Source organism: Drosophila persimilis, unplaced genomic scaffold, assembly GCF_003286085.1.
Source record: "Drosophila persimilis strain 14011-0111.01,24,50 unplaced genomic scaffold, DperRS2 tig00000431-arrow-pilon, whole genome shotgun sequence".
NCBI classification, from domain to species: Eukaryota; Metazoa; Arthropoda; class Insecta; order Diptera; family Drosophilidae; genus Drosophila; species Drosophila persimilis.
The window spans coordinates 856,090-881,625 of NW_020825312.1; the positions used below are offsets into that span (position 1 = coordinate 856,090).

The 25,536-nt window shown below is 40.3% G+C and overlaps 2 protein-coding genes across 2 annotated transcripts in view; both read left to right on the plus strand.

Annotated features, from left to right (window-relative positions):
• LOC6595748 (neuropeptide Y receptor type 6) overlaps positions 1–16,955 on the plus strand; it is a 28,805-nt gene extending 11,850 nt beyond the window's left edge. Inside the window, exon 3 of the mRNA XM_002021329.2 lies at positions 15,714–16,955. The gene's annotated coding sequence lies outside the window, so the exon portion shown is untranslated. The remainder of the gene's footprint in view (positions 1–15,713) is intronic.
• LOC6595746 lies at positions 8,701–10,762 on the plus strand. The gene is made up of 2 exons (XM_026989586.1): positions 8,701–10,394; positions 10,500–10,762. The coding sequence occupies exons 1-2, from the start codon at positions 8,701–8,703 to the stop codon at positions 10,633–10,635; spliced, it is 1,830 nt and encodes a 609-aa protein (XP_026845387.1). The 3' UTR covers positions 10,636–10,762.
• Positions 16,956–25,536: the final 8,581 nt, after the last annotated feature.

Consider the following 25,536-nt stretch of genomic DNA (forward strand, 5'->3'; position numbering starts at 1 on the left):
TCAATAGTTTGGGATTCAAATATCCTGAGCCCGCCGTCGTTGAATTATCCGACATCCAAAGTTTTAATAGTTTGGGATTAAAATATCCTGAGCACGCCGTCGTTGAATTATCCGACACTAAAAGTTCGAATAGTTTGGGATTAAAGAATCCTGAACACGCCGTCGTTGAATTATCCGACAATAAACAATTTAAAAGTTTGGGATGCAAAAATCCTGAACGCGCCGTCGTAGAAATATCCGACATTCAAAATTATGCAAATTCTGAATTGAAAAAAATGAAATTGTATAACACAATAACCTACAAAGAGGACAATTTAGAAAATCTCAGAGAGAAAATGGTATCTATCATCGAAGAAGACCATGCCAATATAAATTTACAGTTACCGTTCAGAACGGATATAAAAGGAGAGATTAACACTGAACACGATAGACCGGTATATGGCAAGCAGTATCCATACGCTTATTCGGTTAACGATTTCGTTAATAACGAAATAAGTAAAATGTTAGATGAAGGTATAATCAGACCTAGTAAAAGCCCATATAATTCACCGGTAATAGTAGTACCAAAGAAGGGAGTAAATGAGGACGGAACTCCTAAGCATAGATTAGTAATAGACTTTAAGAAACTTAATGAAAACACTATACCGGATAGATACCCTATGCAAGATCCTTCAGTAATCCTTGCCAATTTAGGTAAAGCGAAATATTTCTCGGCCATTGACTTAGAGTCAGGTTTCTATCAGATTTTAATGAGGGAATCAGATATTGAAAAAACATCTTTTTCCATAAATAACGGCAAATATGAATTTCTAAGAATGCCTATGGGATTGACGAACGCTCCCAGAATTTTCCAAAGGGCAATGGACGATATACTTAGAGAACAAGTTGGGAAAACTTGTCACGTTTATATGGACGATATAATAATATTTTCAAAAACTATAGAACAACATTATAAAGATCTAATTCATATAATTCAGATATTGCAAAACGCTAACATGAAAATTTCACTTGAAAAGTCTAAATTCTTTCAATTGGAAACCAAATTTCTGGGATACATTGTTTCCCAAAATATCATTAAAACAGATCCAGACAAAATCTCCACAATACAAAACTATCCAATTCCTAAAAATATCAGAGAGCTACGTAGCTTCTTAGGACTAACAGGGTATTACAGAAAATTTGTCCGAAATTATGCCACAATTGCCAAACCTTTAACAAAATATCTGAGCGGAGTAAATGGGAAAGTTTCACGAAGGGCATCCAAGAAAGCATTAATACAGCTGGATGAACCAGCAATTGGAGCATTTAATAATTTAAAGGACAGTTTAATAGCACATATTGAATTAGTACAACCAGATTACAATAAAAAATTCACATTAACCACAGATGCATCGGACATAGCAATAGGTGCAGTTTTGTCGCAAGATGGGAATCCCATAACATTTATTTCTAAAACTTTAAGTAAAACCGAGCAATTATATGCTACTAATAAAAAAGAATTATTAGCTATTGTATGGGCATTAAAAAATTTGCGAAATTATTTATACGGAGTGAGTGGAATTGAAATACATACAGATCACCAACCTTTGTCCTTTGCAATGTCGCAAAAAAATCCAAATGTTGAAATGAAACGTTGGTATTACTTCATAGAAAGTTTCACACCAAAAATCATTTATAAGCCAGGCTCAACTAACGTAGTAGCGGACGCGTTATCTCGGATTAAAATAAATCATATGACAGATAGTGATGTCGACCAGACAGAATCAGAATCAGACATAAATACTCAGCATTCAGCAGAGAGTAGTTTCGAAAACGTCATTCAAGAGACTAGCAAGCCTCTAAACCAATTTAAACAGCAGCTACTATTAGCGCAAGGGAGATTCACAGTTCATGAGTTAGTAAGAGTTTATGAAAATACCCGACATATTATTGAATTTGATACGGTTGACAATCTGCTAATCATTTTAAAAGAATTTATTCAGCCTCACTTAACCACAGGAATACACTGCACTTTAGAAGATTTATACCTTATCCAAAATAAGCTAAAGGAAAACTTCATAAATAAATTTCTCTTCACAAGAAAGTTCCTCCAAGATGTAGTAAATTCAGAAGATAAAGCTATAATTATAGAAGAAACACATTGCAGAGCCCATAGAGGACTAGACGAAAATTACAAACAAATAACTAAGCTGTATTATTGGCCAAACCTGCACAAAAAATTAAAAGAATATATAAAAAATTGTGAGATCTGTAACAAAAACAAATATCGGAGACACCCTGTAAAAATTCCAATTGGGGAAGCTCCCATTCCAGCAAAAGAAGGAGATCAATTACACTTAGACATATACTATGCCCAAAACCTAACATTCATAACTTGTATAGATTCTTATTCCAAATACTTGGTGGTCAAGGAAATTCAAAGTAAATTAAACATTGAAAATAAGGTAATGGAAATTTTACAACACTTTCCGTTAGCAACATCATTAATGACTGACAACGAACCAAGCTTTACTTCAGCACAATTTAGATCATTCATACAAAGAAGTAACTTAACTATTTATTATGCTGATCCCAGACACAGCACCTCAAATGGTCAGGTAGAAAGGGTACATTCCACACTAACAGAAATAGCGCGGTGCATCAAGGATGAACTAAATCTAACAGATTATTCAGAAATAATAATAAGGGCGGCACTGAAATATAACCTGACGATACATTCAACGACCAATCAAATGCCATATGACATATTGTATAACAAAATAGAACACAAACATAATCCAATATTACTTAAGGAAGCTCAGACCAAAATGCTTAAGATACATAACAAAGATAGAAGAGAAAAAGATTATAAAATAGGAGAAGTAGTCTATGAAAAGAAATTCGGGGAAAGAAATAAACTTCAATCCCGATACAAAAAGCAGGTAGTTAAGGAAAATCGACCGAATAAAATTATAATCAACAATAGAAACAGAATTATACATAAAGATAACATCAAATATTAAATATTTTTTCCAGAAAATGTATGCGAATATACTAATACTGACTTTTGTTATATTGACGACTGCGGAAGTAATTGACTATACGCATAGTGACTATCTATTGCTCAAAGACGACAGAGACGTTTACACTTATGAAACATACGCTGAACTTTTCCATATTACTAATTTGAGTTTTTATAGAGAGATAATTGATAAAGAATCCAAATATGTCAACAAATCAATTAATTCAGACGATGAGTGGGAAATATCAATGGACTTAAGTCTATTAAAATTAATGATTTCAGAATTAGTTCCAAAACGGAAAGAAAGGGGAATAAATGAATTAGGTACCATTTGGAAATGGATAGCAGGCAGCCCTGATCATGACGACTTTTTGAAAATACAAAATAAAGTAAATGAATTAACTGAAAATAATAATAAACAATTTGTAATAAATTCCAAATTTTTCAAAGAAATTGAATTGCTATCAAATTCATTAAAGAATGTCATCTTCAATGAAGAAACGATACTGAGAAAGCATCGTTTAAAATTAATAACTTTTGACCTACTAAATTTAGTTGATACCATAACCCTCTTAAAAGTAAACATTTTCAATACAAAAATTTTAAATAAAAACGAAATAGAGGACATTTATAAGCATGAAAAACATAATGTTGAACTGTCTGATCTGTTGGACATTGCAACGGTTAAAATAATTCGAAATGCAGATTTAATAATCATTTACATAAAATATCCTCAAATTAAAGATATTTGCAAGTTTTACCATGCAAGAGCCATCTCACAAAATGATGGAATGTTAGTTATAAGTGAAAAAGTTTGTGAATGTAAGGAGAAATACTATTTAATGAATAATTTTAAAAGTGAAACTTTTAACAATTACGCACAAATAAATTTAAAGAGTACCTGTTTCACCAATTTACTTAATGGCTTTAAAGCCAACTGCACTAAAAAAAGGGAAAAAAAACAAAGAAATAGACATCATTCAGGATGGTGCCATATTAGTTTCAGGCAAAAATATCGTAGACAATACTACTTTGTTAGGATCGTATCTCCTTATATTCAACAACACAATTGTAATAAATAATATAAGCCACATAAATGATAAGGGTAAAATTCTAAAATATATATCGCATCATAGATATAGCGATTTTGAATTAGTTGATTATATACAATCAAATGATAAGCAATTTTCTTTTGATAATGTTAATATTTTAAATCCCCTTATAACATTAGGTAATACGGCCTTACCATTAACAACATTATTTTTAATCATTTTGATATTGTTAATGTTATTTTACTTCTGCTATAAATTAACCAAATTTGTACTTATTAAATCAATAAGAATACCGTCAGAAGAAATAGTGGAAAGCAACATTCAAATACTGTCAGAAGAAATTAGAGCTCTATCAGAACTTCAAAATGTATCGGGACGAAACATTTAAGAATGGGGGGAGTTAACGTACCCAATTCCATTGAGCTCTTATACGAGTTGTAAACAATCTTTGGTTTTCCAAAACGAAAACAATTTCAATCTTGGGCCTCCGCCTAATTGATTTCTAAGATGTACAATCTCAAGCGCCCCCGCCGCAATCCCATTCTTTGACACTCGCCTAAATGGAAAACCAATGTTTGCCCACACCCGGCTTCTCATAAACAATCTCACTCCCGGCTTTCTGCAGATCCTGCACTTTAGGCCTTTTACAGTTCTCTCTTTGGATGACGAAATCTAATACTCGGGATGGCGAAATCAATTGAAATGTTTATAGAAAAACGATTCCCGAAAGGGATCAACGATGCAAAGATCAGAAAGTTCAAATCAGTCTTGATCCAGCAGCGACACCGCAAAGTCTAGCTAAATATTAAGATCGCGCAATCCCTTGGCCCGGAATTCCTTTGTGACCCTCTACTTAAATCTATATCAGTGAAGTTCGAAGTAAAATAAAAACTTTTTAAAAACACAATCCGCTACCGCAGTTGTTTAATTTACACTCGTTCCATTATAATTTATGCTTGAAGTTTTCTTTGTGATCCCTGACCAGGGGAGCACACACACAGAACCTAGCAAACAGAAGGGACAGGAAATCACACGGAGAAAATGGGACAGGGCTGGGCTGGGCAGGGCTGGTGCTGGCTCCCCCTGTGTTGACAGCAGAGCTTAGCGCCACTTAATATGAGCCAAAGGCAATATTAACTTGACAGTGGCGCAACCTACTGGGAAGGGGGGACCGCGCTGCCTCTGGTGCTGTCTTCATTAGATGCTTTATTAACAGTTAATTAAATTTTGTGTTTAATGATTGGCGAGGCAAAAGTCAAGCGCCCCCAGCACTCACCACTCAGAACTCGGTACTCGGCAGTCGGGGAGGGGACTAGAGCTAATATTAAAAATGCTTGCGGCCTGGCATTTATTGAAGTTTTCCAAAGAGATCCAATTTTTGCCAGTCTGCCAGAGCCCTGCCTCGATTGTGTTGCCTAGGCATCGGATCTAGCAATTAAACGTTTAATGAAGCGAGAAATGCCTTTTATAATAAGTGCCCAACAAGAAATACCAAAACAGTTTCTGCACGAGTTCTTGGGGATGGGTGATGTGCGAAATGGAGCTGGCAATTCGCATAGAATGGGATGACATTCTTGGTTACTTTCACATTTTTCCCGCTCAAAAAGCAAATATAATTACACTTTCATTATAGCATTTTGTACATGTTCTGGGATTGGACTACACTCTTTCATTCTTTGACTGAAAGACTGGGTTATTCTGCCCCCACGGAAAGGCATAATTATGCAGCCAAGAGCCGCAAGTGACAAGCCTACAGTCTACAGAACCGTGGAAGTCCAATGAAAAAATAAGGACATACAAACAAGTAGAGCTGAGCACAAGGCGAGCCAGGCGTTGTAATTGCGTTTGAGTCGAGGACTCTCCGGGAAGATTCTCTGCGAGGACTCCACCTGCACCTCCACCTGACAGCAGGTGGCGTTGCCAGGGACTTAAGGGGCGTCAAGAAAAAGTCTGCTTCGCTGGCTGGGTTGCTGTTGGTGTTGGGGCCGTCATCAGCCAACAGAATTTTTTCAGCCAGTTCTTAATTTATGTGCGAGTGCAAACAAAATCTGAATGGTGGAGAGCAAACAATGCTGGCCATAACGTTGATGGGCCTCTGCTTCTGCCTCTGTCTCTGGCTCTGGCTCTGCTCTGGCCTCTGCGAGCATGTTTGCTCCTTAAAGACCTTCCACTTTAATGTTACATCACAAGAGAGGATGAAAAAGAACTTGGAACATCTCTTTGGGGAATAGTGGTGAGAGGAATGAAAAACTTTCGTGTGAGCAAAAAGATCCAACAAAAAAACAAAAAAAAAATGTTAAAAGACAAGAAAATCTTGGCAAGAGCTGGCTCTGAAATATTATCATAAATGTAGCTCGACGGTAGCTGGATGCTTTTCCTTTCCTGTTCTTTCATGGGATGCAAGAGATGATAACCGACTAAATGATGTCCTGTAATAAATATAGAAAATATGTTTATAAGCTGAAACTGAATAGTTGGGATGATAAAGAATAACCAACAAATTTCAACAAAATGATAAAACTCCAGAGAGACAGCTCCAAAAAATATAAAGGCAAATGCCTTTATTCTCGTTCCTGTTCTGAGCCACATTTATTTCTCCAAACTTCCAGGCCTTGAGCTTGTCATACCATACCACCTTTTGGCTGATACAAATCCTGACAAATATTTTGCTCATAATTTATGGCATACAAACACACACGCAGTGGTAAAAAAAAGAAAAAAAAACAGGTAACAGAATTACGCCAAAAGGCAAAAGAAATTCCAACAAAACTTGTCCTAACTAAAAAAATGGCTTAAATTACTTGCTCATGTTGGGCTTTTCTTTAATTTTTTTCTGTGACCAGAGCTCAGTTGCCTCAGATCATTAGTCGTGGCCCTTCCAGGGAAAATTATAATTAAAGTACGAGGGAAATCAATCACATTAAACCAACAAAAGTGCGTACCATATCAAGACCAAGTCAGGAGTGTCACTGTCACTGCTGATGAATGAATTTCAGAGATGAAAAGCACTGCATGTTAACGTTATTTTAATCAGGGCTGACGCAGGGAGCTGCAATTGAGACAGAAACGAATATCGCAGACAAAGTCCCACACTCAGTCCCGACCCCAATAACTGTGTCTTGTAGAAGCCTTTTCCCTCCATGTTTGTGACAACCTGGATATGGAAGCGACCTGCATCTCATTAAGCCACAGCGAAGCGAACAGTCTTGGCCATGGCTGTTGGGGATCGGATATCTACATACGTGAATGTATGTATATAAGAGTAAACTCATACGAGTATCCCCCGCAAGTGCCAGTAAAGAAATAATCATTCATTCACCATGGGGCCTTCTCGTCAATGACAATCTGGCTGAGTGGGCTGTAATACTTGGCTCACTGGATCTGGAGCTGGATCCATGTCAAGCCTTGTCCTGTCCGGACAGCTTGAGCATAGGCAAATTTAAGTTGATTTTCAAATCAATACAAGGAAGCCAGATGGATGGGTTGGTGCCTGCGTGATGGATTGTTTTCGGTACTCGCTTTTTTCCAGGTTAAATAAGGTAATTTTTCGGCAAAACTTTTGCTCACCATCAAACATTTGCTATAAATATTTGGACATTTGCGAAACTTTTTAAAAATGGTTGCCTAAAATCCAGAGTAATCCCACTTGGAGTTTTTGGAGTTTTCTCATTTATTTTATGGATTGGAAAGCCTTGTGTTCGCCTGACTTTTTGTTTTGATCTTCTGACGGCTCCTGACCGCAAGCCATCTATGGTAATGGTAATGGAGGTCGCTCACTGCCCTTTCCAATAAAATTTTTGCTCTGTAAGCCAAACAGTGATTGTCCTTTGACAATTTCCGACTAGCATAGCTTATACATTATTAAAACTCTGTAATTGAATTAAAGGTACGTTTTCTCTTGGTTCCTCTGGTTCCTCTGCTCTCGGGAGTAAGCCACAGGCAAATTAATTTTATAAACTTTCCAACAACCGCAGCCGAGTCGGAGTCGGAGTCGGGCACACAATTCCCCAGAGCAACTTTTGTGTAAGCAGAAAAATATTTCAAAAATTTAATTTCGTCTAAAATGCCTAAACGCGCTAAGAAAACAACGCAATGCGCGTTGACAGCTCCTCCTTCCACTTCCCCACTTCCCACTCCCTGCCCCACCCCACTGAGAAATGGCAGAGCTCACTTATTGCTCCCAAAATGCTGGTGCGTATACGTATATGGATGGTCTGTATATGGTCTGTCTAAGTTCAAGTTAATAACTTGAATAATGCCACATCATTTGGGCGACTAAGTGAGTCGCTGGCCCCTGGATATTTATAACAGCAAATACATCAGCGACAGCACCAGCGACAGCCGAGCTCCAGTCAGGGCGTGAAATATTGTTCGGAGAACTTCTCGCAGCCGTAGGACGCGCCTTCCCTTCCTTTAATGTGTGCAGTGGGGTGTGCAGGAACCCGAAAACAAGTGGCAAAAATCACTGTCAAGCTGCTTGCTCTGACAGCTTTGTTAACCAGGAGTTGAAACTTTGACTGAAACTGTGTAAAATGTAGAACTTTTTTCTGTAGACGTAGTATGTACAAAGATTTCTGTCTCGCAGGGGCTTGCCCTTGACCTGTTAGTCGATTCAGAATCATAACTCAAACAGAAATTTACAGAACAATGAGCACATTTCCAACAAACTGTACAGATTCTTGCCAGAATCTACTGATCGGATCTGATGGAGGGTCATCGGATCTTGGACGCCTGGCCAGTGGCATCCTTGACGATGTACTCAATCCACACCTAGAACTGGGGCACTTTAAGGACTCAGCCTCAACGTGCGAGTCCGTCGCCGTCAGCCAAAGAAGTGCGTCATCGGGAAAGAGCATCGTAGACAAGCGCCTGGAGTACTGGAAGAACACGCTTCGTCAGAGGCGAGCGCTCCAGGAGAGACTTCGGAAGGCAACCGGCAAGGAGCCAAAGGAGATGCTACTCAATCATCCCACTTACATTGACCATCGGGACAGGGAGACGATCAAGCGGATACTGGACCTGGCCCGACCAAGGGATCCCACTCAGAAGGAGGCCACCCTAGCTGAGCTCCATCCATGCGCGGATCCTGTTCAGGAGACTCGGCCTCAGAAAGACTTTGTGGAGATTGTGGGGATACCAGGACAAATGGCTGACGAGCTCCTTGGCACAGACGATTCTAGGAACTTCCCCAGAAGCAAGTGGATCAATTCGAAACTTCTGAAAGATCGCATCGTAAAGGATTTTCCCAATATACAGAGGGTGCTGGAGTACTATCCGAGCATCAAGAACTTGGAAATTGTCCGCAGGCGGCGCTTGGGCACTCCCCGCGGTAACACTGAGTCCCTGGGCCCCATATCCAGCTCCTCAGTGATCGACATGACGGAACCCGACAATCTAGCGAAGCCGACTATTTCGACCAAACGAAATCCAGGGTGCAGGTGTCAGCATGGCTGCACTGGCGCGTGTGTCCTCATCAATGGCATTCACTACAAGCCGCACGTTCCGGAGTTCTCGCCCATCCTGGAACGAACCTTCAGCTGCAATCCCTACCAGCACCACCTGCGCACCGTAATGCGAATCGAAAACAGTGGCGCAGATGTCATCAGGTTCACCTGGATGCGCGTCGGTTCTTTTGCATACAATGACACGCTCTTCGATGCGAAGGACAACGAGTTCGTCTTCGACGACAGTGCCTTCCGGCTAGAGCCCGGAGAGATTCGCGATGTGTCCGTCATGTTCCAGCCGCGAATGGTGGCGATTGTAAAGCAGCGATGGCTGCTGGCCATGCGGCCGCGTTTCTTCTTTTACCGTCCCTGTGCCCTAACCCTCAACTTGCACGGACGCTGTTCCCCTCCCAAGGAGTATCTCGATCGACTTGAGGAAGAGATAGCGATCTCGAAACGCAGCTCCGCACAGATTCTGCTACATATGGCTCTGCCTCTTGAGCAGAGACATCATATCTTGTGTCCCTATGATCGCGAGCTCGAGGACCGCGAGGCCTTCAACCGACGGAACAAAACCTTCCACTGCTCCACTCATGCGGACGCTGAGCAGCTCAAGGAGTTCTTTGCGGCGAACAAGCCCTTCCGATCCTATCCGAAGTGGGACTACAGTGTTCGGATGCTCATCGATCTGGTCTGTGACCACAAGGACCCGCAGAAGCGCCTACTCCTATTCAAGGAACTCACCGAAATCTTAGCGCGACTGCGCGGACAAGGGAGCGCTTTGACCGGGCCGCAGGAGCGCAGTTACACGAAGCTCAACTATGTGCGCGGGATCATCGTCAGCCGCATCGAGGAGTGGGAGGAGAAGGTCTGGCAGCTAGAGAAGCAGCTTCTCAAGTCCACGCAGCAGCGCTTGCAGGACCTCAGCGCCACGCAAGAGCAGGACAATGAGAATATACCCAGCTGCGTCGTGACCAAAGAGTCACACAATACCTTCCAGAGCGAACCTACGACCAGCCTGCTTATGGGGAGGCTAACGAAAATGAAATACTTTCGGGACTCCATTTACATATTCTCCTACGATCTGTTGTGCAACGCTGCCGAGGATATTGTATCCGTGATCGAAAGCACTGTTTAGATATAGGTCTTAACAGTTTGCAATTATATTCCATAGACATAATTCTTCAGATAATATGTTCATACCTGATTATGCCCTTAAATCCATGTTTTATACCACCCTCTATCCTACATTAAAATTTGTCAGAACATTGTAGCGCTTCTTGATCACAGTCAATATGTACCGATTTCCGTTTGTTTTTATGCAAATCATCAATTCTATACCAGGATTGAAGCTACATCTATGAAAGTTTTGCACAACGTCTTCGTTCATGAGTAAGGAAATCGCCTCACTTATTCATCATTATCTGAAGGGCAAGTTCCAGTTCCATAATCACGCCGAAACTTCCGGCCTAAATTAACATTTTAGTGGCAGACAAAGAATGATTACAATCTGCATTTGTCAAGATGACTCTGAGACTTTTAAATTCTGCCAAATAATGTAAGAGCAAGAGTACAAAAAAATAATAAATATATTCAAAGTTCATTACCCCATGTTAAATATTCGAAAAATCACAAAGCCTGAGTTCTAAGACCTCACTTAACCCACAGACTCGTGCACATTTCCAAGGGTTAATGTCCGTGACAAGGAGTAAGCTCAATAATAGAAGCATTCCATCCAGATTTACATAGGTTCATCTAATGCTGAACTCTGTCAAGTCAGCCTATGGAGGAAGCCTTTTTCTGCCCACTGCTTTCCGTTTTCTGCTTTCTGCTTTCGGCTTTCCTCGCTGGAGACAGTAAATATTTGCATGTGAGCTGTCCAGGTCAGAGTCAGACTCAGACCCCAAGCACCGACTTGGGGAATCCTTTTTTTTGGGAGCAGTGATGGGATACGAGTATGCGAGTCTGCCTCTGCCTCTGACCCTCTGCGAGGACGTTACTGTGTTTTTGGCCTGCTTGCCCGTTGCCTCTTGTCATGTAAATCTATTTTAATGTATGCAGCAATTAAAAATACATCAGTTTACTTTCGAGGCGGAGGCGCCTTTGACAGGCGGAGAACCTCTTCGGCATACTTCATGGCCCTGCGCCCGGGCATTATTGTACTTGTAACTGCGCCATTTTGGGCTCATTAAATTTCATTGCGTTAAATGTTTTTATGTCATGCATATATTGAGTAATTTTTTTCTAATACTGGTTTTTAAACCACTCTCCACGGCTGTGGGTGTAATATAAACATCAAATAAAAGCAATGAAGGGCTGGGAGGGGGTAGATGGGGCGGGGGGGCTACGGCGATGACTTGATAACATTCCATTAAATGATGATGTCAACCCGGATGGGTCTGCGATTCAATGTGGCACCTTCATTTACATAAAGACCAACACGTGTCGGGCCCATTGAACTGTCATCCGATCCGATCCTCTTTGAGTCCCAGTCCCTGTCCCTGTCGTTGCCTAATTACTCTCTGTGCAAAATTCATTAAATACCCTGACACCATAATCATCCTTGCCTGACCTTGTGTTTGTCTATCTGTGGGCTAAATTAAGTCCACATCGCCACTCATTAAAAAGAACATTTCCTGTTGAGTTGTTGTCGTCGTCGTGGTTGTCTCTCTGTCGAGCCTGCGGCACACTCTCCAACCACCTGCCACATGAGAAGTGATGAGTGCACAGAGCTTGTTTGTGTCACCATCTAATTGCGGCCAACTTAAAATCCACTCAAGTCATGAGCAGTCGTAATGTACTCTTACAACTGGATGTGGTTGCTTTTGACAGGAATGCGCATTCCCAGCTAAAACAGCTTGGCATACATGGTAAGTCCTCCTGCTGGGCAACGGGACAGGGATTCTTCTGGGAAGAAGTAAGATGGATTGTTGATAGTCGTTGGCCATTTGTTTCAGCCACATCAATTAGCAAACACATTTTTCGACCCAGAGCCAAAGAGTCACCACCTACGAGGAAGTTACATAAATTTCCACCCCATTGATTTATTTATTGGTCTGTTTCCTAAATATTTTATTCTATTCCCATTCCCTATTGATTTTGTTGGGAAAACTTTTGGCAACTGGACCATATAGAATATAATGTAAAAGAACAATCGCCGCATACAGACAATGGCCAAACAATAAAAGGAAACTTTTGTGTGTTTGGGTTTGGGGACCCTTTTTTGAGAATGGAGCGGAAACAAAGGCAAAAGTAAAATCATTAAAATTAATTACATAAACATTATTGTGCCGATGGCAATCAATGTATGTACGCACAGTACAAGACCGTTGAGGCAGCCAGCCCTCGGGTCACAGATGGTTCTACAATTTTCACTGGCTTGCGGCCAAGTCCCTCTATTGGCAGGCACACCGCAACACAATGCGTATACGAGTAATTTCCCTACGCGCACCCAGCGCATATTTACATGGCCCATTTCTGGGAGTAGGAGTGGGAGTGGTAGGGGGAGTAGACGATAATGAATACTTAATAAAGCGGTATTCAAGTTGCTCGACTCCGGGGGCGACAAACAAAGGCGACAAAAAGACCAAAGACCATGGCGAAGGCGAAGTTTACCTTTGTTTGACTCTCTACTCATACTCTATACTCTCTACTTTTCCCGTTACGTTCACTTCCCGTTTTCACTTGGTTTTCTTCGCCTTTTCCGCGAGGCTGGTCAGGAAATTTCACTTCAATTACCAACACCCAGGCGGCAGGCATTTAGCATTTAAGTAGATTCAATTTGTTGGCCGCTTTCGCGTTCATTAAAGCCACGCAAGCCATTTTTTTCTGCAGTGAATGCACCGTAACAGCTATAACTGTTTGGGGGTTATAAGTACGAAAACAAAAAAAGAGCATCCGTTGCGGATGGGATCTATAAATTAAATTTTCTATCCTTTATTCATAAAAATGCTGAAAAACCTTCTTCGCAAACAATTACTCTTGCAGTTTAACGACCGGCAAAAGTTTATTTGCTCTAAAAATATGTTTTCTTAGCTATTTTCTCAACATCTTGCGTCATTGTGGTTACTCTTAAGCCAGTATGTAGTGCTATACTGAGAATATGAGGCACGGATTATAAATGGAATGAACAAATGAATGCCGGCAAAACTAATGGCTATCGCTACAGAAATAGGGTGATTATGAACGGACAAATTTAAATGCAGTGGCAGGACACAGAACCAAAAGTCGAGAGCCTACAACTCAATGAAGAACCTTTTTATAAATACACCGCACAAGTGTATGAATCAGCTCAATTGAGAGCAAAGTTTGGATTGCCCTCCAATTCCAGTATCATCAGGTGATGACTGATACCAATAACGTCTAAGTTAAAATAAGTCCACTCCAAGGTCTACTGTACTCAAAATAAATATCTAATTTTAGATTTAAAATTAATATTTTAAGACGCTAAGTTGCTCTTGCTTTTCACATGAGCTTCTTATAGGAAATGGCTCACCAATTTGCCATCGAAGCCCAACATGCAAATTGATAGCATCATCACAATAACAAATCGATATATGCGCCCACGCCCACAGATGACTACGAACGCCAGAACAAAATTCCATATAGACAACCGCAATTGGAGCGTTATTTTTGTGCCAATAAGGCAAGAGCTCCATATTGGACGGGTAATTTTAATTAAAAATTGTCAAATTCCAAATGAGGAGGGAGACATCAAATATTCAATAGAAAATCAAAAAGGCACATTATTAAAAATGCATTGCACTCAAACGCAAATTAAACGCAAGTCGCTGAGATTTTTGCTGTCATTGGGGATAGAGGAAACTTTTGCAGATTGGAAAATTAAACCGTCAGCAAAGCTGCCGGTTTTAAATTTCCCTTTAATTTAATTTAATTCGATTTTCATTTATTACACACCGTTGCAACATCATTTTTGCTGTAAGACGAGCTGAATATAAAACAGAATACATTATATCCCGAACAATTTAAAATTAAAACCAAGGATTAATTAACCCGAGTATTGTTCTTCTCCCGTTCGAGGTGGTAATGGAATGGATTAAATAATTAAAGGGTGATTAAAATTGCATGACATGCAAGCCAACGTCGTCTGTCAACGCTTCGCTCAGTACCGTATACGTATACGTAATGCAGTTTTATGGAACACGCTCTTGACAACCAGCTAATGCTAATTAGGGCCCACCGGGGGCCAGCAAGGACAGGACAGAACAGGACAGCACAGCATAGGAGGGGACAATGTCGATTTCGATTGCCCAGAAGGCCACTGAAACCATGACAAAGCAGGGGCGTGGCACAGTTTTGTTTGTTGGCCTGGTCATCCTGCAATCCGATGCCCCTCTACCCGATGATTGTGCAGACTATTGGAGCCGGTCTATGGTCTAGCGACGGGTACGATGCACAGTGAAGCCCTAGCCGAATTCAGATGGCAAAAATATAACATTTTATGAGAGCCTTGGATGACTTGAATATACGCATTTGATGGAGTACTTTTTTTTTGAGCTGTCAGAAATGCAAACTTGGCTGAAATCGGATATATGAGCATTCAAAGTAGACCTTTTTATACCCTGTATTCAAAGATTTTCCGACCCCACAAAGAATATACATATATTCTTGATCAGCATCAGCTGTCCGTACGTTCGTCTGTTTTGTCCGTGTCCTACCACATTCCCCCACAATCCATTAATAAAAAATCAGTGTGTAAAAAGTGTCTGTACTGATTTTTGCAAGCTGAAATGTCCGAAAGCCCCACTGTGCTGTGATGTTGCTAATGTTGAACTAGGAACAAAGCAATGTTTGAATGTTTCCATTTTTATTTGCTCTGAGACATACATTTCTGTTTCAAGCCCATTCAAATGCGATTTGCTGCTTGGCAAAGTCTCAAACCTAGACGACATAGGAATTCAGACAAATTGGCGTAAGCCGCTTTCATGACAAAAGGTTATACGGAACCATCGAAGCCTCTGATGTGGAATGACTCAAAAGATATACATACTTGTATATGATTGTTCGACAAATGCGTGGGAATTAAGCCTAAAAAGCACATTTTAGCTATCTACAATAAGGGGGATAAATTCAGATGATGTTACTCGTGAATGCCTTGAACAAATTGAAATTGCCAAGAATATTCGCTCATGTGTCCACCCATCAATATGTCAATCACTAATCTTATTTTCAACTCTTCTTCTTTGTGTCTTACAGATTTTCGAAACGCATTTCTAGGCATTTTCACGGATGGATTTTCATTGAATTGTGCTGGCAATTCAAGCCAAAAATATGCAGGGATTTGGCGGCTGAATGCTGGAGAGTCCTATTGTAAGTCAAACTCACGAAATAAGAAGAAGAAAAGGAAGAAAATGTGGAAAGAAATGCTGATAAATGCCAAATCAAGTGACAACGATGCGTAAAAAGTGGGAAGGGAGGATGGTCTAGCAATTGGCTGAAACAGCTACACAAGTCGTTGATATAAAATATGTATACATATGTTAATGGGAGTGTGTGTGTGGTGGGTGTGTGGTTACGGATGCATGGATGTGTGGGTGTGACTGGTCCTGGAGGCAGTGCTCGTTCTTTATTCAGCTATTTCTGCCGTTTTATATTGTGTTTTTTGGCCATTCAAGTCGCGGGAATTGCCGCGCCATTTCGCCTATATATGTCGTATACTAGTCCTCGTACAATGCCTTGAAGGAAGGGTGACTCCCATCCGCAATTCCCCCGAACGTTTGCTTTGGTCGGATTCAATTTGTACCTAACAATTGTCGAACATTTGTCGTTGTGGTCTTGGCATTCGCCAGACGCAGGGAATTAAATTTCCTGTGCCGATGTGCCAGTTTTTGGCTCAATTGTGTGGAAATATGTCAACTTAAGCCCCTGCCCCTTCTTACCAGCTTTTGATGGACCCGCAGCCTCAACAATGGCAGCTGGAAAACCAGCTACGAAAATAATTTGCTCGACTTTTGAAGAGCGAAACATTTCAACGGCTGATGGAGCACAGCAATGGAGCCAGAAAGCGGACGAGAATACATACAGAGAAACATATGTAAGCTGACATTGATGAGATTTGGTCGGGCCAAAGCCAACCGAGCCAACTCGGAGAATATACTCGTATTGAAGCTGGCTGACAGCTGGTTGCGGATTCGCCTTCAGGCATTGAATCGATATTTAATCTAAAATTGTTTCCGACCATGAAATGGAGTTTATTAATGCCACATCCGGCCTTGGACTGAAGCCTTTTATAACTTTAAACTATAATTCTCTATGCAGTGTTTTGTGCATCCTCTATTATCGATGCCTGTTTTTGTTCTCCAAGTTTCCCATTCAAGTTTCCCCTGGATGCTTGTTTTTCTTTCGGGGCCTGTCATTTATAGCCAATAGTTGGGTGTGTGGTGTGTGTCTTTATTTAAATAATTAACTCGGACTGCAGGCAGTCTTGCGCATAAAAGTTAAACTATTATATGATCAAATATTTCATAGTTAATAAAATGTTTAGGTCTAAGGCAATTGCAGCTCGAAGCGCTTGTAAAGTGTTTCCGAGCATAGTATAAGCATGTAAGCAAACTGTACGAGTATATCCAGAGGCATAATATATGTATATGTTATATATGTACGAGTAAGGGGAGATCTATAGCTATACGAGTGTCAGCTTAGGGCATCAAATGCTAAATATAAACAAGAAATGGGGTAGCAAGGGGCAAACACATAAATAAACCAAAACCATAAAGAAAAACCAAAAGTACGCAAAATTGTGCTGACCACGAGCCCCGCTTTTGGAAGTTTATGTCTAGCGATGTCGGGCATCATAACCACTATACTCATCCTCCCCGTTCCCGTTCCCATTCCCGTCCCCCTTCCCTGTTCCCTGTTCCCGTCTGCATCGTAAAACAAGCTTTCAAAATATGTGTCAACGGCTTTGCTGTACTTTTGGTTTTTTTATCGCAGTTTTCTGGCATGTTTCCATTGCGTATACGTAATATAAGCTAGTTTAATTATAGCCAAGTCGATAGAAATTATTTGGATAAGGAAAATAATTAGAATACTCATCGAACTGTAAATTTAATCGGAAATTGCACTTAAGTGTGAGAAAGTCTCATTTAATGTAAGAGGCAAGTGTGAAACATAAATATTATTACAAAAATAAAGAAATGTGTGTAAGTTTAGCCAAGATTAATAGTATGTTGTTTTACTCGTAACGCCCTATTAAGTGCGGTCAGAGATAGTGATTGAATGGACAAACGAATGGCAAAGAATTTCGACATATGGAGGGAGAATTATTAGAAAATAATATTAAGTAAGCACATACTATACATACCAAAAAGTTAAAGCATAGAACTAATTCTATAAATAAGACAAAATTTATGTAAAATAAGAAATACAGATATAGATCTAAGCATTGATAAGAGTTACGTACGAAAAAATTTGTCGACATGTTGTGTGTTTCTGTATTTGAGAGTATTTAACCACTAGTTAAGGGTTTTTAGAAACAAAACCTAAACCCCAAGACAGGTCAAATATTATTCAAAGAAAATACATACATACATACATACATACATACAAACATACATGTTTAAAGTTAATGAAATTACGTGTATCCCAAAGTTGAAAAGAAACCAAAGAAAAAATGTGTGTGTTTAAATATGAATAGAAAACAGGGAGTACGATTAATATCGCGAACGGATGACAGATGCCGCCGCAGCTGAGTATTAAAATGAATATCAAAAAACCATACTTATGTAGTGAAAAAGGTGTTTTAAAATGACAATTTATGAGAAACTAAATAAATAATGGATGTTAAAAAAGAAACGGGTGAATACGTTTACATTGGGGCTACATACGGAAGCAACAACATTGAAGCAAGCAACATTTGATTGGATTGAATTCCGGACGAAATATTGCTGGAATGTATGTGCGGAATTTTCGTTGAGTAGGAAGTGGGAAGCAGGTGCTGTATCATGCCGTGGCATACTTTGATCAGATAAATAACCAACTGGCAAATAAGGACAAATGTGGGGACAAGCGATTTGTCGCTCGGTAATTTATATTCATATCGTAGCAGTGTGCCACAGCTGGGCCAACAAACAACCTTCTGTATCGGCATTTACAGTTGTGGCAATTCCCGCAGCAAGTGCAAAAACATCAACAGGTTCGGTTCTAGGTGTGTCCCTCGTCTTAAATTTAAATACAGACATGGTGATAGTTCAGACAAGAAAGCTCATGGCACACATATTGTACTTCAGCTTATTCTCACCGCTCGGAAAGCAAGAGAAAAAGCAAAAGGAAGCTGAAGTTTCACATTTTTGTACTGCTCCATTTTGGAAAAGTTTTACCTGGTATCGCCAAGAAATTTGAACTTACTTTGCAGACGTTTATTAAATATTTAAAACTTCCCCTTCGCATTGTTCTTACTCAACTTTTCAGGTTGGAATTTTCAGGTATTTACGAACGAAAGGATCTGGAGTAGTTCGTTCAATGCATATAAAATACAGCCGTTATGAGATGGCAGTTTGACATTTTGATTGACAAATTGATAAACGCTGCACTTACTTGTACTAATTAAAACATTATTATTATTAATACCGCACTCATGGTATGATTTACGTTATTTAATTTTGCTGAAAGCTTGTGCCTCTACATATCAAACGTGGGCTCTCATTTCTGATTAAATTTAAAATGATGCATATACGAAGAACTGTTCACAATAATGTGTAAATTAATATTACATTTTTTGTTCCATGTACTAGTTTTTTGTCTTTCATTGCTTGTACAAAAAGTGCGCAATTACCGACTGAATCCCTTTTTAATTAGCTTTATTACAGTAGGGAATCTATACGTTAGGCACTGGCTACCGACCACAGACCGAATGGTTAGATGATAATTTTGCAATTATTTGTGGTCGGTCGTTGGGCGATGCGGCAAGTGAGGTGCACCTGGTGATTGATGCTGATATTTAGACCAATTTTCGTAAATTGAAACAATAATTTAATTAAATTTCTGAGCCAATTATTTTGCATTATGGTATTTGATAAACTATTGAATTGAATTAAAATAAAAAACGCAGAATTAACTCGAACCTTTCACAGTGAACATTTGAGATAACTGCTATTTATATTTAGTCATTCGCAGAAAAATAAATCTCCAGTTACCGTGGCAGCTTCTGCTGGACTGATTGCACCCATATCAATATTTCGAATTAAATGTAGCTTTTAGAGCAGAAAACTAATAAACTGTCCGGACTAGAGCACTTCATCAAGCCCGAACCGCCGTCAGGACATGCTAACCAGAAACTTAATCATTACGAATGTGCGGTCGTAAGTAATCCGTAAATAGCAGCAGCTCGTTCATGGGTCTGTGTCCAGCCGCTACCTGCGGAAGCGGAAGTCCCCTTGTCGGAGAGTGTTTCCATATTCAATTGAATTCAGACTCATATCTGGCTGATAGCAGTGCAGTCGCACCAGTAAGAGTATTTTGGATGAATATCAGTAAGTAAAAAGCGTAAAGTTGTTACAGTTGTGGTTCGAATCATTCCTTAGAACATTTGGAAAATGGTCGTTTTGTTAAAACATTTGAGAGTAAGCTAAGAACAATTTTTCCCTTGACCTTGTCGCAATTTCAGGAGCATAAACTGCCATTTATAAGTACAAAATGATATCCAACGTTATGTGTGCGATGTCCTGGCAACTAGCTGTTGTCCTGGCCACTGGCCATTGGCAAGCAAAAGTTATATGTTTGTGGATTTCCTTGTCATACTTTTTCTGCAATTCGTGTTCGTGTGACCTGAATTACAGTATCAGGGAGAGAGAGAGAGAGAGAGAGAGAGAGAGAGAGAGAGAGAGGAAGTGGGCCAAAATATAAAGACAGAAACAGAACTCAGCAAAGCACAGAATAGGAATAGTTTTTAACATTTCAGTTTGATGGTAGAATAAATGTAACGCCAGCCACCATTCTTCCGTGAGTTCCGAATTAAAAATCCCACATAGAAACGATTGTAGAGAAAGAAAGTTTGGATGTAAAGGTCTTCAAAAGGGCATGTAGAAACAGGTGGAAAATTTCAATAAAGCATGGCCAAAAAGCGTGTAAATTTAATTAAAACTAAACGACAATGGGAGACATGCAAGCAGGTCCTACACTTCACTCCCCACGACTTCACGACTTCTCGTGACTCTCGGAAGTGGAACAAAGTGAGCCAAAACCACTTTACCGACACATTCCAGCCACGAAAAACAACAAGAGGAACGCATGAGAACTTCCTTTGTATACGAACGTGCGTGGATACGTGGTGGGCGGAAAAGTTTTTGCCGGAAAAGTGTCACTCAAAAACAGCAGAAGAAAACAACAGAACTTGTGGCAAGTCAAGCAGCGAACTCAAAGGAAAATGGAAAAAGCTTAATTAATTGATTGAAGCTCGAGATGGTAACGGTTAAATTAGGGGAACTACAAACTGAAAAATATATTCTTTTAAATCGATTCTCTCGATGGACATCCTAGAGCTACTAGCACTTTGAGAATATGAAATCACCTTTCCATACTCGTACGAGAAACAGCGTAATGAAACTGTCTGCGGTAGCTGTACACTCCAAAAGCAGCCAAAACACTCGTTGAACAAATGGTAAATTAAGTTTCAAAAACAGCTTCCACTCATGGCAACTGCAGGTTGCTCTTGTCACTGTTTCTAAAAAGTCGAGCTGGGAAAAAGCAGAACCAAATGGCTGACAAGTGCACGCCGGGCCATGCCAGTCAAACTGCTTGACTCTTGTGCTGTCTGTGCTCCCTGGCCATTTAACTGCTGCAACCATCCCTGTTTCAACTGCAGTCGAGGTTTGTGTGCCCTAAAAAGTTTCGGCTCCAAATGACATTCAAACTAGTTAAACTTACAGAAGTTGCCAGCAGTCCATGGTCTGACAAAAAATCCAGAGTACCAAGGCGATGTCATGGGTGGCCCTTAATTGAATTGAATGCGTCGGCTTCCGCCTGTATGATGGCTTCTGCTATTTTTGCTGTTGTTTAATTATCACTTTTTTAAGACGCATTAACATAAATTACATGAAAATAAATAAACATAAATAAATAAACAAACAAAAGAAAAAGATACAATTAAAGTCACAGCGAAGTCTGGCATTTTTGTCACTTTTTTATGTAGTGTGTAATTTATTTTCAATTAACTAAGAGTTAAATATCCACCAGCATAATGAAAGTGGTAAAAAGCGAGGTCCATTAGCAAATGAAGTGGGGAGCGACTACCAGTTGTCAGGAGAGCAAGGTCATCGTGAAAATCTCCCTCTCGCCCTTATAAAGATCTCTAGAACTTGTGAAAAATACAAGTTTAATATCATCATAAATTGTAAACTAATTGAAAAAGAGAAAAGAAACTTCCAGATCAAGTAGAGCGCTCATTTCAAGTGCCAGAACAAGGGACATGGGATGTCACATGATGTCCTTACCTCGACCCACCTCTCCTACTGCCTCTCGCTCTCTCTATCTCCTCGTGGGAGTTTGCTGTCCAGCGTGGTGTTAACATCCACAGTATCTAATGACTTTTAGCTGGAGGCTGTCTCTGTTGCTTCCGCTGTCTCTGGCTCTGGCTCTGGCTCTGCAAAGGGAACGGCGCATTGTAGCACTTAAGTGCAATGCAATGACGGTCCCCAAAATGGGTGGGACAAACAGGAAAAAATGTTGCCAACTGCATTGAGAGGTGGGGACGGCTAGAAGGCTGGTGCTTGTGGAGCGTTGGCACTCATTTTTGACGTTTTTGCCGACCGTCCAAAAAGCACATTGCCAAACACCCGCACACAGGCAGAGGTAGGACGAGAGACACAGAGAAAGCGATACCGTCGCATAAGTAATTGCATCTCCCCGCAATGTAAAGCACTTCCGGTTCATTAAACTGGCTGGCCCTGGCGCAACGGACAATGGTCTCCTGGCAAATATGCCAACTGCTGTCTGCATCGCTGACTTGCTATTTTTATGGTGACTGTACCATCGAAATACCAATGCAATGAGTTTCTGAATATATTTGAATTAGTTACCTATGTTACTGTACTACTCAGCAAAGAGAGGACTTGATTCTTGCCATTACTTGAAATCGAAATCAAAATTTTATTTCAGATAAATAGGGTAGTTGTTTTTAAGTATTCTTCTTTTATGTGCCTATAAATATTTTAAAATAATACAATATATAATTTGTCAAATTTTTACACAGACCCATCTGGCGAGATTACAAACTGGAATCTGAAGCTAAAAGCTATGCAAAGAAAGCAGAAATAACTAAGACAAACAGCTTTGCTTGGTAATTATTGCAACGCTCAACTCAAACGGAGAGCAAAGTTTTGTTCTCTGCGGATGTACATACATACTCGTAAAGTTTGTCCCTCAGAATTTGCATTCCCATCACAGACGCGACAAAATACGAGTATCAAGTCATTTTTCTGCGTTGGTTCGTTTGAAAAGCTGCCGTTACTTCACCCCCTGTTCGCCACGCCATCCATTTGTTCAGAATATTTCTCAGTGTTCCCGGAGTCAGAGCGGACTTGGGGAGCATTTTTTCAATGCAAAGTGCCAGCTCATTGCCATATGGAAATTTAAGCGATTTGCTTAACACGAACATATGTTAAATGTTGATTTTTCATTTGCCCATTGCCAGGCAAATGAGATGCCATGGAATGGGATGAGATTGAGGTTGCGGCGACTCAACTCGACTCGACTCGAGACGAGTAGAGTAGAGTAAAAATGCGAAGCGTCCGACATCAACCAACAACAAGTGAAACCAGAGAAATGGCAGAGCAAGCAAATCAAATGAAACCCTTCATCAAGTGCAAAACATTTTTGGGTGCGACGAATGTCACAAAAGAAAGACAGCACCCACAAAAAAAAAAGCAGATTTGACAAACGAAAGAGGGACGTGCAGGGAACTGCTAACGTGGTTACCGCTGTCGGAAAAAGGGAAACAACTGTCAGGGAAAACTCAGTACCACAGAGTCGGAGCTACTCCCTCTTCCCTGGTTTGCCCCTTCACGGGTCTCACAGATGGTCCTCCATCCATCTACAATACATGCATATTTGCGAGCTCTGTGGTTTCTGTTTGGCTGTGTTGTGTTGTGGTTTGTTGTGTTTCTTTCTGTTGCTGTTTCTCTCGTTTTCTGAATCAAGCTGAGTTAAGCATACGCATACGGCAAGGAGACATCTGGGCTAATCTTACAGCTTCATGAACTCCATTTCCTGACCTGTTGATGGCCTTAAGCTGGGTGATCCCATTCCTCTGGGCCCGATAATGCTCCCATGTTACTCTGTTCAATCAACCGAGCTGCCTACATCGGGTACGCCTGATTGCTTTTGACTGCCTCACTTCCAATTCAAAGTGCTGCATGTCATGTCATGTCTCGGTTTACCAAGGTGTACAAATAAGAATTTCCAATTCTCGTCGGGACTTTTCATCTTGAAATTATCACTTAAGGACATGATAGAAAACACAGTAATTCTGCTAATACCTAATGATAATAATGAATCCAACGAATATTTTAAAATATATTTCAGATGTTATTTCCAAAAGCGAAACCCCATTTTCCGAGTAGCGTATAATAACCCTCGACAACTTTCGGTCTCCGAGTCAGCCCTATTTTTTCTTATTCTTTTCCTATTTTTTGGTTTCCGAGCTAACACTAATGAACAAGGACAGCTGCGAGGCAGCTGCAAGACGGACGTGGCCAATGGGTTGTGGCAGCTTGTGATACTGATTGCATTTTGCACCTGCGGGCACAAACTGTCAGTCCGAGTGCTTGCCTCAAGATGATTGAGATGTTTGACACTTTTCATTGGCATCAGACACACAGAGACACAGGAAGAGAAAGAATTTTTAATCTCGAAATGAGACAATATTTTCTACTGCAAAAGTCTTCCTTCCTTTCTTCCCCATCTTAGTCTATTTGGCTGACGAGCAGTGCCATTCAAATAAACGTCTTTGTCTAATACTCGAGGGCGGAGAGGACAAAGAGCTTGAACGAAATATTACGCATACCCGAGTAAACATATTAATTATCTTCCGCCGACATCGTGGGGCTGTAAATTGTGCGGAAATTTCAGGACAGACAATAAATCAAAATATTTATTTACGATTTCTGTCTATAGGAAAAGCGTTAGCAGACGAAGGCCTTTCCAATATGAGTGTCTGTCGCCGCCGCCGTCGTCGTCGCCGTCGCCGTTCCCTATTGGAATATTCATAAGCCGGCTCCTGTTGGGCCTTCTGTTTGTGTTTGTGTTCGGGTTTCCCTTGCCGGGTTTTTGCCCCGTCCTGCCGTATGTGGCATAAACAAATATTTATACTTGTGCGAAATATTCTGATGCTGGTGTTGCTGTTGCTGTTGGTTTCAGTGTGGTTATTGGTTCTGGGGCGTGCTGCGTGGTGCAGCCTTCGCATTTCTCTGCCGCTGACATTGTTGTTGACTGGCGGATGCCTCCCCTTTTACGGCTGCTGTTGTGGCAAAACCGAAACTATTGCCGCAGGATATGGACTTTGTGATACCCAAGCAAATGGCTTGAAGAAGTGGCCAAATTCCCATGTGATTTATGAAATTGCAAGGATATTCCTTCAACTATACCCTATGAGTCTCGAGTGTATCTTTTCACATATACTCATATAGTGTATGTCATAAATATGTTCAAGCTGAATGAATTCCCTTGAGGCTTTGTTTTCAAATTTTGGCATACAATTAAATATTTAAAAAATTACTTTTCAGCTTTTCCAACTTTTCCAATAAGTCAATATAATTCCAGTAGCTTGTTTTTTAATAGCAATAGGAAGTTCAAGTTAATCTGCAAATTTCGCATAGATCGTTCATACCCCAACTTTCCTTTGGCCAACAATTGCAAAAATATTGTGTGAGAAAATACATAAATTATAAATTCAATTTCACAAACGACAATGACCGCATTTTTGAGGCATTTCTTTACTGCCAAAGCAGGAATATATATTTGCTCTGTGAATGGAGGACAATTTAGTTGAGACTCTTGGATAACTTAAATTTAAAGGAGATCACCA

Coding starts and splice junctions, on each gene's coding strand:
- LOC6595746 (XM_026989586.1), top strand. CDS start 8,701: ATGAGCACATTTCCAACAAACTGTACAGATTCTTGCCAGAATCTACTG. Junction 10,395..10,499: donor CTAGAGAAGCAGCTTCTCAA/GTCCACGCAGCA, acceptor TACCTTCCAGAG/CGAACCTACGACCAGCCTGC.